Raw genomic sequence first — 17,843 nt, 5'->3', positions numbered from 1 at the left:
ATCCTAAATGCCCCCAGTCTTCAGATGGGAGGTAACAGTACATCCTAAATGCCCCCAGTCTTCAGATGGGAGGTAACAGTACATCCTAAATGCCCCCCAGTCTTCAGATGGGAGGTAACAGTACATCCTAAATGCCCCCAGTCTTCAGATGGGAGGTAACAGTACATCCTAAATGCCCCCAGTCTTCAGATGGGAGGTAACAGTACATCCTAAATGCCCCCAGTCTTCAGATGGGAGGTAACAGTACATCCTAAATGCCCCCAGTCTTCAGATGGGAGGTAACAGTAAATCCTAAATGCCCCCAGTCTTCAGATGGGAGGTAACAGTACATCCTAAATGCCCCCAGTCTTCAGATGGGAGGTAACAGTAAATCCTAAATGCCCCCAGTCTTCAGATGGGAGGTAACAGTAAATCCTAAATGCCCCCAGCCTTAACCCTAACCCTACATCCTAAGGGAACCTGTTCCAAACGGTCAGGTCAGTTGATGCTTTCCCATCTATTAACAGAGTTGCATTAAATAGGCACAACATTCTTTAGTGATGCATTAGACGATGTTCAATTCATTCACACACAATGTATAAATAAAGGCTTTCACTGTGAAAGTTGATACATGTAGTCCCTTCATATATAGGCTATATTTCCAAACATTACTTTTCTGTCCCTCTCCTTCTCTTTATTTTCAACTCTCTTTTCGCAGCTTTTCTCTTACTAAATTAAACTTCGACAATGTCCTTTTTGCCTCCCTGGATTGACTTCCAACCTTTCTTCCTTTTTCCAAAGTGTATTTAAATGTGTTGATGAATGTGGCAGAATGTGGTATCAGATGCAGGTCTTTCTGTTCACAATACCAGCACTATAAAACAATAAATGATCTTGGACCTCTGGACAGAACAGTTGATAGTGAGTCATGAGTTGGTTTCTAACAGTCCATTGAGAGCTCAGCGTCATGCTCAATAAAAACACAGAAACACTTGTGAATAGTTGAATTGTTCATTTCCATAAACCAACAACGTACACAGTAACATCATACACACCAGTGGAGGCTGGTGAGGGGAGGACAGCTCCAAGTAATGGCTGGAACGGAGCAAATGGAACGGCATCAAACCATGTAAACCATGTGTTCGATTTATTTAATGTCATTCCACCTATTACACTCCAGTCATTACCACAAGCCTGTTCTCCCCAATTAAGATGCCACCAACCTCCTGTGCTATTCACTAAGTACAAGGCGTGATAAATACATGCAAAGAGTGCACACAACTGTTGGCAGTGTTCTCAGGTTAAGGTCGTGTCCCCTGAGACTCCTGCTAAATGTCGGTAAGTAGAGACACAAATCTCTGGTCGAAGGAGCCGCGTCCCTGGACGTGTAGCGATAAGGGGGGCTCCCCCAGGAACCCCTTTACTACGGCTGTGGCTTGGAACTCCCTCTCCTTGCTACAGGAGACAGATTAGACTTGTAGAGAACCAGTAATGATATGGAAGTGAACCATATAGAGACCTATGGACAGTAACCAAACCATATAGAGACCTATAGACAGTAACCAAACCATATAGAGACCTATGGACAGTAACCAAACCATATAGAGACCTATGGACAGTAACCAAACCATATAGAGACCTATGGACAGTAACCAAACCATGTAGAGACCTATGGACAGTAACCAAACCATATAGAGACCTATAGACAGTAACCAAACCATATAGAGACCTATAGACAGTAACCAAACCATATAGAGACCTATAGACAGTAACCAAACCATATAGAGACCTATGGACAGTAACCAAACCATATAGAGACCTATAGACAGTAACCAAACCATATAGAGACCTATAGACAGTAACCAAACCATATAGAGACCTATAGACAGTAACCAAACCATATAGAGACCTATGGACAGTAACCAAACCATATAGATACCTATGGACAGTAACCAAACCATATAGAGACCTATAGACAGTAACCAAACCATATAGATACCTATGGACAGTAACCAAACCATATAGAGACCTATAGACAGTAACCAAACCATATAGATACCTATAGACAGTAACCAAACCATATAGAGACCTATAGACAGTAACCAAACCATATAGAGACCTATAGACAGTAACCAAACCATATAGATACCTATAGACAGTAACCAAACCATATAGATACCTATAGACAGTAACCAAACCATATAGATACCTATGGACAGTAACCAAACCATATAGAGACCTATAGACAGTAACCAAACCATATAGAGACCTATAGACAGTAACCAAACCATATAGATACCTATAGACAGTAACCAAACCATATAGATACCTATAGACAGTAACCAAACCATATAGAGACCTATAGACAGTAACCAAACCATATAGAGACCTATAGACAGTAACCAAACCATATAGAGACCTATAGACAGTAACCAAACCATATAGAGACCTATAGACAGTAACCAAACCATATAGAGACCTATAGACAGTAACCAAACCATATAGAGACCTATAGACAGTAACCAAACCATATAGAGACCTATAGACAGTAACCAAACCATATAGAGACCTATAGACAGTAACCAAACCATATAGATACCTATAGACAGTAACCAAACCATATAGATACCTATAGACAGTAACCAAACCATATAGATACCTATGGACAGTAACCAAACCATATAGAGACCTATGGACAGTAACCAAACCATATAGAGACCTATGGACAGTAACCAAACCATATAGATACCTATAGACAGTAACCAAACCATATAGATACCTATAGACAGTAACCAAACCATATAGAGACCTATGACAGTAACCAAACCATATAGATACCTATAGACAGTAACCAAACCATATAGAGACCTATAGACAGTAACCAAACCATATAGATACCTATGGACATTAACCAAACCATATAGATACCTATGGACAGTAACCAAACCATATAGATACCTATGGACAGTAACCAAACCATATAGAGACCTATGGACAGTAACCAAACCATATAGAGACCTATAGACAGTAGTTAGGGGTAGTTACCTGGCTGTGTGTTAGTTAGGGGGTAGTTACCTGGCTGTGTGTTAGTTAGGGGTAGTTACCTGGCTGTGTGTTAATTAGGGGGTAGTTACCTGGCTGTGTGTTAGTTAGGGGGTAGTTACCTGGCTGTGTGTTAATTAGGGGGTAGTTACCTGGCTGTGTGTTAGTTAGGGGTAGTTACCTGGCTGTGTGTTAGTTAGGGGGTAGTTACCTGGCTGTGTGTTAGTTAGGGGTAGTTACCTGGCTGTGTGTTAATTAGGGGTAGTTACCTGGCTGTGTGTTAGTTAGGGGGTAGTTACCTGGCTGTGTGTTAGTTAGGGGTAGTTACCTGGCTGTGTGTTAATTAGGGGGTAGTTACCTGGCTGTGTGTTAGTTAGGGGGTAGTTACCTGGCTGTGTGTTAATTAGGGGTAGTTACCTGGCTGTGTGTTAGTTAGGGGGTAGTTACCTGGCTGTGTGTTAGTTAGGGGTAGTTACCTGGCTGTGTGTTAGTTAGGGGTAGTTACCTGGCTGTGTGTTAGTTAGGGGTAGTTACCTGGCTGTGTGTTAATTAGGGGGTAGTTACCTGGCTGTGTGTTAGTTAGGGGGTAGTTACCTGGCTGTGTGTTAATTAGGGGGTAGTTACCTGGCTGTGTGTTAGTTAGGGGGTAGTTACCTGGCTGTGTGTTAGTTAGGAGTAGTTACCTGGCTGTGTGTTAATTAGGGGTAGTTACCTGGCTGTGTGTTAGTTAGGGGGTAGTTACCTGGCTGTGTGTTAGTTAGGGGGTAGTTACCTGGCTGTGTGTTAGTTAGGGGTAGTTACCTGGCTGTGTGTTAGTTAGGGGTAGTTACCTGGCTGTGTGTTAATTAGGGGGTAGTTACCTGGCTGTGTGTTAGTTAGGGGTAGTTACCTGGCTGTGTGTTAGTTAGGGGGTAGTTACCTGGCTGTGTGTTAATTAGGGGGTAGTTACCTGGCTGTGAAGCTGATCTGTAGGGGCTGTGTGTTAGTTAGGGGGTAGTTACCTGGCTGTGAAGCTGATCTGTAGGGGATGTGTGTTAGTTAGGGGGTAGTTACCTGGCTGTGAAACTGATCTGTAGGGGCTGTGTGTTAGTTAGGGGGTAGTTACCTGGCTGTGTGTTAGTTAGGGGGTAGTTACCTGGCTGTGTGTTAGTTAGGGGGTAGTTACCTGGCTGTGTGTTAGTTAGGGGTAGTTACCTGGCTGTGTGTTAGTTAGGGGTAGTTACCTGGCTGTGTGTTAGTTAGGGGTAGTTACCTGGCTGTGTGTTAGTTAGGGGTAGTTACCTGGCTGTGTGTTAATTAGGGGGTAGTTACCTGGCTGTGTGTTAGTTAGGGGTAGTTACCTGGCTGTGTGTTAATTAGGGGGTAGTGACCTGACTGTGTGTTAGTTAGGGGGTAGTTACCTGGCTGTGTGTTAGTTAGGGGGTAGTTACCTGGCTGTGAAGCTGATCTGTAGGGGATGTGTGTTAGTTAGGGGGTAGTTACCTGGCTGTGAAACTGATCTGTAGGGGCTGTGTGTTAGTTAGGGGGTAGTTACCTGGCTGTGTGTTAGTTAGGGGGTAGTTACCTGGCTGTGTGTTAGTTAGGGGGTAGTTACCTGGCTGTGTGTTAGTTAGGGGGTAGATACCTGGCTGTGTGTTAGTTAGGGGGTAGTTACCTGGCTGTGTGTTAGTTAGGGGTAGTTACCTGGCTGTGAAGCTGATCTGTAGGGGATGTGTGTTAGTTAGGGGGTAGTTACCTGGCTGTGAAACTGATCTGTAGGGGCTGTGTGTTAGTTAGGGGGTAGTTACCTGGCTGTGTGTTAGTTAGGGGGTAGTTACCTGGCTGTGTGTTAGTTAGGGGGTAGTTACCTGGCTGTGTGTTAGTTAGGGGGTAGATACCTGGCTGTGTGTTAGTTAGGGGTAGTTACCTGGCTGTGTGTTAGTTAGGGGTAGTTACCTGGCTGTGTGTTAGTTAGGGGTAGTTACCTGGCTGTGTGTTAGTTAGGGGTAGTTACCTGGCTGTGTGTTAGTTAGGGTAGTTACCTGGCTGTGTGTTAGTTAGGGGTAGTTACCTGGCTGTGTGTTAGTTAGGGGGTAGTTACCTGGCTGTGTGTTAGTTAGGGGTAGCTACCTGGCTGTGTGTTAGTTAGGGGTAGTTACCTGGCTGTGTGTTAGTTAGGGGTAGTTACCTGGCTGTGTGTTAGTTAGGGGTAGTTACCTGGCTGTGTGTTAATTAGGGGTAGTTACCTGACTGTGTGTTAGTTAGGGTAGTTACCTGGCTGTGTGTTAGTTAGGGTAGTTACCTGGCTGTGTGTTAGTTAGGGGTAGTTACCTGGCTGTGTGTTAGTTAGGGGTAGTTACCTGGCTGTGTGTTAGTTAGGGGTAGTTACCTGGCTGTGTGTTAGTTAGGGTAGTTACCTGGCTGTGTGTTAGTTAGGGGTAGTTACCTGGCTGTGTGTTAGTTAGGGGTAGTTACCTGGCTGTGTGTTAGGTTAGGGGTAGTTACCTGGCTGTGTGTTAGTTAGGGGTAGTTACCTGGCTGTGTGTTAGTTAGGGGTAGTTACCTGGCTGTGTGTTAGTTAGGGGTAGTTACCTGGCTGTGTGTTAGTTAGGGGTAGTTACCTGGCTGTGTGTTAATTAGGGGGTAGTTACCTGACTGTGTGTTAGTTAGGGGGTAGTTACCTGGCTGTGTGTTAGTTAGGGGTAGTTACCTGGCTGTGAAGCTGATCTGTAGGGGCTGTGTGCAAGAGGAGACAGGATACTCCAACGGCTTCAGGACCCCACAGTCAGGAGTCACTCTGAACTCTGACCCTTCCTCCTCCTCACCAGAGTCTGCAGACAGAGAGTTAACATACCATCACCAATCACAGGTGAATTTTACACCCCTTCTGGTTTGTTTGAAACCAATCGCATGTTTTTTGAATTGTGTATAAAACGTGTTCTGTTTCCAAAAGGTTTCGAAATTGCTTTTGCACCAGGAATAGTTACATTTCTTATCATGGAGCTGCCCAAAATCACAGTTGGTGAGAAGGAACGAGGAAATCTGCCCACTCCCATCCTTCACAGGTTTCAGAAATGCATAAATACATTGTGGGTTGGCCTATCCTTTCTGCAGACATCAGTATTGAAATCCCCTAACAAAATAATTTCCTTGGTATATATCCAGCAAACAATCGCCAGATCATTGCTTAAATCCGATGTTATATATCTGATGTTATAATATCCAATCTTACAAAGGCACATACCCCCCCACGGTTCCCATTCCGATCCTTCCTGATAACAGAGTAATTGCCTATCTCAATTTCTGAGTCACAAACAGATAATCCAATCATGTCTCTGTAAAACATAGGGCAGCTCTGATTTGAACCAACAGGCGTATCTCATCAATCTTCGGTAGTAGGCTTTGGACGTTTAAGTGCAAAAAATGTAAACCTTTCTTCCCAAAGACCTTGCGGAATACGCAATCCACAACTGCAACTGGCCTCACGCTGCACTACCATCCTCCCTCTGCACTACCATCCTCCCACTACACTGCCATCCTCCCTCTACACTACCATCCTCCCTCTACACTACCATCCTCCCTCTACACTACCATCCTCCCTCTACACTACCATCCTCCCTCTGCACTACCATCCTCCCTCTACACTACCATCCTCCCTCTACACTACCATCCTCCCTCTACACTACCATCCTCCCTCTGCACTACCATCCTCCCACTACACTGCCATCCTCCCTCTACACTACCATCCTCCCTCTGCACTACCATCCTCCCTCTGCACTACCATCCTCCCTCTACACTACCATCCTCCCTCTGCACTACCATCCTCCCTCTGCACTACCATCCTCCCTCTACACTACCATCCTCCCTCTGCACTACCATCCTCCCTCTACACTACCATCCTCCCTCTGCACTACCATCCTCCCTCTGCACTACCATCCTCCCTCTGCACTACATCCTCCCTCTGCACTACATCCTCCCTCTACACTACCATCCTCCCTCTACACTACCATCCTCCCTCTGCACTACCATCCTCCCACTACACTGCCATCCTCCCTCTACACTACCATCCTCCCTCTACACTACCATCCTCCCTCTACACTACCATCCTCCCTCTGCACTACCATCCTCCCTCTACACTACCATCCTCCCTCTACACTACCATCCTCCCACTACACTACCATCCTCCCTCTACACTACCATCCTCCCTCTGCACTACCATGCTGCACTACCATCCTCCCTCTGCACTACCATCCTCCCTCTGCACTACCATCCTCCCTCTGCACTACCATCCTCCCTCTACACTACCATCCTCCCTCTACACTACCATCCTCCCTCTACACTACCATCCTCCCTCTACACTACCATCCTCCTCTGCACTACCATCCTCCCACTGCACTACCATCCTCCCTCTACACTACCATCCTCCCTCTGCACTACCATCCTCCCTCTACACTACCATCCTCCCTCTGCACTACCATCCTCCCTCTACACTACCATCCTCCCTAGTACACTACCATCCTCCCTCTGCACTACCATCCTCCCTCTACACTACCATCCTCCCTCTGCACTACCATCCTCCCTCTGCACTACCATCCTCCCTCTGCACTACATCCTCCCTCTACACTACCATCCTCCCTCTACACTACCATCCTCCCTCTGCACTACCATCCTCCCACTACACTGCCATCCTCCCTCTACACTACCATCCTCCCTCTGACACTACCATCCTCCCTCTACACTACCATCCTCCCTCTGCACTACCATCCTCCCTCTACACTACCATCCTCCCTCTACACTACCATCCTCCCACTTACACTACCATCCTCCCTCTACACTACCATCCTCCCTCTGCACTACCATGCTGCACTACCATCCTCCCTCTGCACTACCATCCTCCCTCTGCACTACCATCCTCCCTCTGCACTACCATCCTCCCTCTACACTACCATCCTCCCTCTACACTACCATCCTCCCTCTACACTACCATCCTCCCTCTACACTACCATCCTCCCTCTGCACTACCATCCTCCCACTGCACTACCATCCTCCCTCTACACTACCATCCTCCCTCTGCACTACCATCCTCCCTCTGCACTACCATCCTCCCTCTACACTACCATCCTCCCTCTGCACTACCATCCTCCCACTGCACTACCATCCTCCCTCTACACTACCATCCTCCCTCTGCACTACCATCCTCCCTCTACACTACCATCCTCCCTCTACACTACCATCCTCCCTCTACACTACCATCCTCCCTCTACACTACCATCCTCCCTCTACACTACCATCCTCCCTCTGCACTACCATCCTCCCTCTGCACTACCATCCTCCCTCTGCACTACCATCCTCCCTCTGCACTACCATCCTCCCATCTTACACTACCATCCTCCCTCTGCACTACCATCCTCCCTAAGCACCACCATCCTCCCTCTACACTACCATCCTCCCTCTACACTACCATCCTCCCTCTACCTGAGTACTACCATCCTCCTCTACACTACCATCCTCCCTCTGCACTACCATCCTCCCTCTGCACTACCATCCTCCCTCTGCACTACCATCCTCCCTCTGCACTACCATCCTCCCTCTGCACTACCATCCTCCCTCTACACTACCATCCTCCCTCTACACTACCATCCTCCCTCTGCACTACCATCCTCCCTCTACACTACCATCCTCCTCTACACTACCATCCTCCCTCTACACTACCATCCTCCCTCTACACTACCATCCTCCCTCTACACTACCATGCTGCACTACCATCCTCCCTCTGCACTACCATCCTCCCTCTACACTACCATCCTCCCTCTACACTACCATCCTCCCTCTGCACTACCATCCTCCCTCTGCACTACCATCCTCCCACTGCACTACCATCCTCCCTCTACACTACCATCCTCCCTCTGCACTACCATCCTCCCTCTACACTACCATCCTCCCTCTGCACTACCATCCTCCCTCTACACTACCATCCTCCCTCTACACTACCATCCTCCCTCTACACTACCATCCTCCCTCTACACTACCATCCTCCCTCTACACTACCATCCTCCCTCTGCACTACCATCCTCCCTCTGCACTACCATCCTCCCTCTACACTACCATCCTCCCTCTACACTACCATCCTCCCTCTACACTACCATCCTCCCTCTGCACTACCATCCTCCCTCTACACTACCATCCTCCCTCTGCACTACCATCCTCCCTCTGCACTACCATCCTCCCTCTACACTACCATCCTCCCTCTACACTACCATCCTCCCTCTACACTACCATCCTCCCTCTGCACTACCATCCTCCCTCTGCACTACCATCCTCCCTCTGCACTACCATCCTCCCTCTACACTACCATCCTCCCTCTGCACTACCATCCTCCCTAAGCACCACCATCCTCCCTCTACACTACCATCCTCCCTCTACACTACCATCCTCCCTCTACACTACCATCCTCCCTCTACACTACCATCCTCCCTCTACACTACCATCCTCCCTCTGCACTACCATCCTCCCTCTGCACTACCATCCTCCCTCTGCACTACCATCCTCCCTCTACACTACCATCCTCCCTCTGCACTACCATCCTCCCTCTACACTACCATCCTCCCTCTGCACTACCATCCTCCCTCTACACTACCATCCTCCCTCTACACTACCATCCTCCCTCTACACTACCATCCTCCCTCTACACTACCATCCTCCCTCTGCACTACCATGCTGCACTACCATCCTCCCTCTGCACTACCATCCTCCCTCTACACTACCATCCTCCCTCTACACTACCATCCTCCCTCTACACTACCATCCTCCCTCTACACTACCATCCTCCCTCTACACTACCATCCTCCCTCTGCACTACCATCCTCCCTCTACACTACCATCCTCCCTCTACACTACCATCCTCCCTCTACACTACCATCCTCCCTCTACACTACCATCCTCCCTCTACACTACCATCCTCCCTCTGCACTACCATCCTCCCTCTGCACTACCATCCTCCCTCTACACTACCATCCTCCCTCTGCACTACCATCCTCCCTCTGCACTACCATCCTCCCTCTGCACTACCATCCTCCCTCTGCACTACCATCCTCCCTCTGCACTACCATCCTCCCTCTACACTACCATCCTCCCTCTGCACTACCATCCTCCCTCTGCACTACCATCCTCCCTCTGCACTACCATCCTCCCTCTACACTACCATCCTCCCACTGCACTACTAACTACAAGACCATGGTTACCTATGAGTACTCTGCAATAGCAACAGTACCATGGTTACCTATGGGTACTCTAGTAACTACAGGACCATGGTTACCTATGAGTACTCTAGTAACTACAGGACCATGGTTACCTATGAGAGCTCTAGTAACTACAGGACCATGGTTACCTATGAGTACTCTAGTAACTACAGAACCATGGTTACCTATGGGTACTCTAGTAACTACAGGACCATGGTTACCTATGAGTACTCTAGTAACTACAGGATCATGGTTACCTATGAGTACTCTAGTAACTACAGGACCATGGTTACCTATGAGAGCTCTAGTAACTACAGGACCATGGTTACCTATGAGTACTCTAGTAACTACAGGATCATGGTTACCTATGGGTACTCTAGTAACTACAGGACCATGGTTACCTATGAGAGCTCTAGTAACTACAGGACCATGGTTACCTATGAGTACTCTAGTAACTACAGGACCATGGTTACCTATGAGTACTCTAGTAACTACAGGACCATGGTTACCTATGAGTACTCTAGTAACTACAGGACCATGGTTACCTATGGGTACTCTAGTAACTACAGGACCATGGTTACCTATGATTACTCTAGTAACTACAGTACCATGGTTACCTATGAGTACTCTAGTAACTACAGGACCATGGTTACCTATGAGTACTCTAGTAACTACAGGATCATGGTTACCTATGAGTACTCTAGTAACTACAGGACCATGGTTACCTATGAGTACTCTAGTAACTACAGGACCATGGTTACCTATGGGTACTCTAGTAACTACAGGACCATGGTTACCTATGAGTACTCTAGTAACTACAGGACCATGGTTACCTATGAGTACTCTAGTAACTACAGGACCATGGTTACCTACATTTACATTACATTTAAGTCATTTAGCAGACGCTCTTATCCAGAGCGACTTACAGGACCATGGTTACCTATGAGAGCTCTAGTAGCTAGAGGACCATGGTTACCTATGATTACTCTCCAGTAGCTTGAGGAGTCTCCTCGGTTGGAAAGATGGACCTCCTTGACCAGGGTTTGACCCACGTAGCAGGTACCAAAGTCCAGACTGTCACAGGACAGACTTACAGTGGGCAGGGACAGGTGGGCACAGAGTGGCACGGTCTGCGGACAGGAGAGGTTTAAAGACAGGACAGAACAGGGCAGGAGTACAGACAGTTAGCACACCATGTACTCTGAACCATGTATGGATGACCACTGTAAATATCCCTTACTATCACTATGAAGGATCTGTTACCTGCAGACTGTTGTTGTTGTAATGCACTGACAGGGTCTGCCGGAACCTCAGCTTCCTCTCTCCACTCTCATTGGTAACCAGAGACACGTTGGGCGGGACTTCCTCTGCAGACTGCCTCAGATAGGCCAGCATGGATAGAGAGCTGTGGAACGCCACCTTCACCTGCCAACCACAGGAGGAAAGGATATTGGAAGTCCCATTGTAGAATCCCTATATGTACATGCAATATGTCCACTGAGTTTATGATGATACAGTTTACACTGATATAGTTTACACTGATATAGTTTACACTGATATAGTTTACACTGATATAGTTTACACTGATATAGTTTACACTGATACAGTTTACACCGATATAGTTTACACTGATATAGTTTACAATTATATAGTTTACACTGATATAGTTTATACTGATACAGTTTACACTGATATAGTTTACACTGATATAGTTTATACTGATATAGTTTACACTGATATAGTTTATACTGATATAGTTTACATTGATATAGTTTATACTGATATAGTTTACACTGATATAGTTTACACCGATATAGTTTACACTGATATAGTTTATACTGATATAGTTTACATTGATATAGTTTATACTGATATAGTTTATACTGATATAGTTTACATTGATATAGTTTACACTGATATAGTTTACACTGATATAGTTTACACTGATATAGTTTACACTGATATAGTTTATACTGATACAGTTTACACTGATATAGTTTACACTGATATAGTTTACACTGATATAGTTTATACTGATATAGTTTACACTGATATAGTTTATACTGATATAGTTTACACTGATATAGTTTATACTGATATAGTTTACACTGATATAGTTTATACTGATATAGTTTACACTGATATAGTTTACACTGATATAGTTTACATTGATATAGTTTACACTGATATAGTTTACACCGATATAGTTTACACTGATATAGTTTATACTGATATAGTTTACATTGATATAGTTTATACTGATATTTTACACTGATATAGTTTACACTGATATAGTTTACACTGATATAGTTTACACTGATATAGTTTACACTGATATAGTTTATACTGATATAGTTTATACTGATATAGTTTACACTGATATAGTTTATACTGATATAGTTTACACTGATATAGTTTACACTGATATAGTTTATACTGATATAGTTTACACTGATATAGTTTATACTGATATAGTTTACACTGATATAGTTTATACTGATATAGTTTACACTGATATAGTTTATACTGATATAGTTTACACTGATCCAGTTTATACTGATATAGTTTACACTGATATAGTTTATACTGATATAGTTTACACTGATCCAGTTTATACTGATATAGTTTACACTGATATAGTTTATACTGATATAGTTTACACTGATATAGTTTACACTGATATAGTTTATACTGATATAGTTTATACTGATATAGTTTACACTGATATAGTTTATACTGATATAGTTTATACTGATATAGTTTACACTGATATAGTTTACACTGATATAGTTTATACTGATATAGTTTATACTGATATAGTTTACACTGATATAGTTTATACTGATATAGTTTACACTGATATAGTTTATACTGATATAGTTTACACTGATATAGTTTACACTGATATAGTTTATACTGATATAGTTTACACTGATATAGTTTACACTGATATAGTTTATACTGATATAGTTTATACTGATATAGTTTACACTGATATAGTTTATACTGATATAGTTTACACTGATATAGTTTATACTGATATAGTTTATACTGATATAGTTTACACTGATATAGTTTATACTGATATAGTTTACACTGATATAGTTTATACTGATATAGTTTACACTGATATAGTTTACACTGATATAGTTTATACTGATATAGTTTACACTGATATAGTTTACACTGATATAGTTTATACTGATATAGTTTATACTGATATAGTTTACACTGATATAGTTTATACTGATATAGTTTATACTGATATAGTTTACATTGATATAGTTTACACTGATCCAGTTTATACTGCACAGCACCTTGATATGTCAGAAATGGAACTGTTATTCAGCACAACACCTATTGTTAGGTATCTACTGATGTGTTCTGGTGTATTGTTAGGTACCTACTGATGTGTTCTGGTGTATTGTTAGGTATCTACTACTGATGTGTTGTGGTGTATTGTTAGGTACCTACTGATGTGTTCTGGTGTATTGTTAGGTATCTACTGATGTGTTGTGGTGTATTGTTAGGTATCTACTGATGTGTTGTGGTGTATTGTTAGGTATCTACTGATGTGTTCTGGTGTATTGTTAGGTATCTACTGATGTGTTCTGGTGTATTGTTAGGTATCTACTGATGTGTTCTGGTGTATTGTTAGGTATCTACTGATGTGTTCTGGTGTATTGTTAGGTATCTACTGATGTGTTGTGGTGTATTGTTAGGTATCTACTGATGTGTTCTGGTGTATTGTTAGGTACCTACTGATGTGTTCTGGTGTATTGTTAGGTATCTACTGATGTGTTCTGGTGTATTGTTAGGTATCTATCTACTGATGTGTTCTGGTGTATTGTTAGGTACCTACTGATGTGTTCTGGTGTATTGTTAGGTACCTACTGATGTGTTCTGGTGTATTGTTAGGTATCTACTGATGTGTTCTGGTGTATTGTTAGGTACCTACTACTGATGTGTTCTGGTGTATTGTTAGGTATCTACTGATGTGTTCTGGTGTATTGTTAGGTACCTACTACTGATGTGTTCTGGTGTATTGTTAGGTATCTACTGATGTGTTCTGGTGTATTGTTAGGTACCTACTACTGATGTGTTCTGGTGTATTGTTAGGTATCTACTACTGATGTGTTCTGGTGTATTGTTAGGTATCTACTGATGTGTTCTGGTGTATTGTTAGGTATCTACTGATGTGTTCTGGTGTATTGTTAGGTATCTACTGATGTGTTGTGGTGTATTGTTAGGTATCTACTGATGTGTTCTGGTGTATTGTTAGGTACCTACTGATGTGTTCTGGTGTATTGTTAGGTATCTACTGATGTGTTCTGGTGTATTGTTAGGTATCTACTGATGTGTTCTGGTGTATTGTTAGGTATCTACTGATGTGTTCTGGTGTATTGTTAGGTATATATCTACTGATGTGTTCTGGTGTATTGTTAGGTATCTACTGATGTGTTCTGGTGTATTGTTAGGTATCTATCTACTGATGTGTTCTGGTGTATTGTTAGGTATCTACTGATGTGTTCTGGTGTATTGTTAGGTATCTACTGATGTGTTCTGGTGTATTGTTAGGTATCTACTGATGTGTTCTGGTGTATTGTTAGGTATCTACTACTGATGTGTTCTGGTGTATTGTTAGGTACCTATCTACTGATGTGTTCTGGTGTATTGTTAGGTACCTACTGATGTGTTCTGGTGTATTGTTAGGTATCTACTGATGTGTTCTGGTGTATTGTTAGGTATCTATCTACTGATGTGTTCTGGTGTATTGTTAGGTATCTACTGATGTGTTCTGGTGTATTGTTAGGTATCTACTGATGTGTTCTGGTGTATTGTTAGGTATCTACTACTGATGTGTTCTGGTGTATTGTTAGGTATCTACTGATGTGTTCTGGTGTATTGTTAGGTATCTATCTACTGATGTGTTCTGGTGTATTGTTAGGTATCTACTGATGTGTTCTGGTGTATTGTTAGGTATCTACTGATGTGTTCTGGTGTATTGTTAGGTATCTACTGATGTGTTCTGGTGTATTGTTAGGTATCTACTACTGATGTGTTCTGGTGTATTGTTAGGTACCTATCTACTGATGTGTTCTGGTGTATTGTTAGGTACCTACTGATGTGTTCTGGTGTATTGTTAGGTATCTACTGATGTGTTCTGGTGTATTGTTAGGTATCTACTGATGTGTTCTGGTGTATTGTTAGGTACCTACTACTGATGTGTTCTGGTGTATTGTTAGGTATCTACTACTGATGTGTTCTGGTGTATTGTTAGGTATCTACTGATGTGTTCTGGTGTATTGTTAGGTATCTACTGATGTGTTCTGGTGTATTGTTAGGTATCTACTGATGTGTTCTGGTGTATTGTTAGGTATCTACTGATGTGTTCTGGTGTATTGTTAGGTATCTACTACTGATGTGTTCTGGTGTATTGTTAGGTATCTACTACTGATGTGTTCTGGTGTATTGTTAGGTATCTACTGATGTGTTCTGGTGTATTGTTAGGTATCTACTGATGTGTTCTGGTGTATTGTTAGGTATCTACTGATGTGTTCTGGTGTATTGTTAGGTATCTATCTACTGATGTGTTCTGGTGTATTGTTAGGTATCTACTGATGTGTTCTGGTGTATTGTTAGGTATCTACTGATGTGTTCTGGTGTATTGTTAGGTATCTACTACTGATGTGTTCTGGTGTATTGTTAGGTATCTATCTACTGATGTGTTCTGGTGTATTGTTAGGTATCTACTGATGTGTTCTGGTGTATTGTTAGGTATCTATCTACTGATGTGTTCTGGTGTATTGTTAGGTATCTACTGATGTGTTCTGGTGTATTGTTAGGTATCTACTGATGTGTTCTGGTGTATTGTTAGGTATCTGCTGATGTGTTCTGGTGTATTGTTAGGTATCTACTGATGTGTTCTGGTGTATTGTTAGGTATCTACTGATGTGTTCTGGTGTATTGTTAGGTATCTACTGATGTGTTCTGGTGTATTGTTAGGTATCTACTGATGTGTTCTGGTGTATTGTTAGGTATCTACTGATGTGTTCTGGTGTATTGTTAGGTATCTACTGATGTGTTCTGGTGTATTGTTAGGTATCTACTGATGTGTTCTGGTGTATTGTTAGGTATCTACTGATGTGTTCTGGTGTATTGTTAGGTATCTACTACTGATGTGTTCTGGTGTATTGTTAGGTATCTATCTACTGATGTGTTCTGGTGTATTGTTAGGTATCTACTGATGTGTTCTGGTGTATTGTTAGGTATCTACTACTGATGTGTTCTGGTGTATTGTTAGGTATCTACTACTGATGTGTTCTGGTGTATTGTTAGGTATCTATCTACTGATGTGTTCTGGTGTATTGTTAGGTATCTACTGATGTGTTCTGGTGTATTGTTAGGTATCTACTACTGATGTGTTCTGGTGTATTGTTAGGTATCTATCTACTGATGTGTTCTGGTGTATTGTTAGGTATCTACTGATGTGTTCTGGTGTATTGTTAGGTATCTACTACTGATGTGTTCTGGTGTATTGTTAGGTATCTACTACTGATGTGTTCTGGTGTATTGTTAGGTATCTATCTACTGATGTGTTCTGGTGTATTGTTAGGTATCTATCTACTGATGTGTTCTGGTGTATTGTTAGGTATCTACTGATGTGTTCTGGTGTATTGTTAGGTACCTACTGATGTGTTCTGGTGTATTGTTAGGTATCTACTGATGTGTTCTGGTGTATTGTTAGGTATCTACTGATGTGTTCTGGTGTATTGTTAGGTACCTACTGATGTGTTCTGGTGTATTGTTAGGTATCTACTGATGTGTTCTGGTGTATTGTTAGGTATCTACTGATGTGTTCTGGTGTATTGTTAGGTATCTACTACTGATGTGTTCTGGTGTATTGTTAGGTATCTACTGATGTGTTCTGGTGTATTGTTAGGTATCTATCTACTGATGTGTTCTGGTGTATTGTTAGGTATCTACTGATGTGTTCTGGTGTATTGTTAGGTATCTACTGATGTGTTCTGGTGTATTGTTAGGTATCTACTACTGATGTGTTCTGGTGTATTGTTAGGTATCTACTGATGTGTTCTGGTGTATTGTTAGGTATCTACTACTGATGTGTTCTGGTGTATTGTTAGGTATCTACTGATGTGTTCTGGTGTATTGTTAGGTACCTACTGATGTGTTCTGGTGTATTGTTAGGTATCTACTACTGATGTGTTCTGGTGTATTGTTAGGTATCTATCTACTGATGTGTTCTGGTGTATTGTTAGGTACCTACTGATGTGTTCTGGTGTATTGTTAGGTATCTATCTACTGATGTGTTCTGGTGTATTGTTAGGTACCTACTGATGTGTTCTGGTGTATTGTTAGGTATCTACTGATGTGTTCTGGTGTATTGTTAGGTATCTACTGATGTGTTCTGGTGTATTGTTAGGTATCTATCTACTGATGTGTTCTGGTGTATTGTTAGGTATCTACTGATGTGTTCTGGTGTATTGTTAGGTATCTATCTACTGATGTGTTCTGGTGTATTGTTAGGTATCTACTGATGTGTTCTGGTGTATTGTTAGGTATCTACTACTGATGTGTTCTGGT

At 42.9% G+C, this 17,843-nt stretch overlaps 2 protein-coding genes across 29 annotated transcripts in view; both read right to left on the bottom strand.

The window, feature by feature from the left end:
* Positions 1–977: 977 nt before the first annotated feature.
* dlec1 (DLEC1 cilia and flagella associated protein) overlaps positions 978–17,843 on the bottom strand; it is a 114,731-nt gene continuing 97,865 nt past the window's right edge. The window contains exons 32-35 of the mRNA XM_052516252.1: positions 11,502–11,663; positions 11,215–11,368; positions 5,711–5,831; positions 978–1,434 (exon numbers count right to left, since the gene is read on the bottom strand). Coding sequence (XP_052372212.1) covers positions 1,308–1,434; positions 5,711–5,831; positions 11,215–11,368; positions 11,502–11,663 — 564 coding nt within the window. The 3' untranslated portion in view covers positions 978–1,307. The remainder of the gene's footprint in view (positions 1,435–5,710; positions 5,832–11,214; positions 11,369–11,501; positions 11,664–17,843) is intronic.
* LOC127928818 (uncharacterized) lies at positions 1,442–4,888 on the bottom strand. Of its 28 annotated transcripts, none has more exons than XM_052516212.1 (5): positions 4,809–4,888; positions 4,274–4,332; positions 2,848–3,940; positions 1,799–2,668; positions 1,442–1,768 (listed from the first exon to the last, which is right to left on the bottom strand). In XM_052516212.1, the coding sequence occupies exons 3-5, from the start codon at positions 2,987–2,989 to the stop codon at positions 1,449–1,451; spliced, it is 1,332 nt and encodes a 443-aa protein (XP_052372172.1). In that variant the 5' UTR covers positions 2,990–3,940; positions 4,274–4,332; positions 4,809–4,888; the 3' UTR covers positions 1,442–1,448. The 28 variants fall into 28 exon arrangements, 22 of the variants coding, with proteins under 22 accessions (XP_052372172.1, XP_052372171.1, XP_052372176.1 ...); XM_052516211.1 differs by lacking the exon at positions 4,809–4,888 and adding an exon at positions 4,556–4,698; XM_052516216.1 differs by lacking the exon at positions 4,809–4,888 and having other exon boundaries at positions 1,799–2,008; positions 2,039–2,668; positions 4,274–4,442.

This window comes from Oncorhynchus keta, unplaced genomic scaffold, assembly GCF_023373465.1.
Source record: "Oncorhynchus keta strain PuntledgeMale-10-30-2019 unplaced genomic scaffold, Oket_V2 Un_scaffold_4195_pilon_pilon, whole genome shotgun sequence".
NCBI classification, from domain to species: domain Eukaryota; kingdom Metazoa; phylum Chordata; class Actinopteri; order Salmoniformes; family Salmonidae; genus Oncorhynchus; species Oncorhynchus keta.
This window is presented reverse-complemented; position numbering and strand designations above follow the sequence as displayed.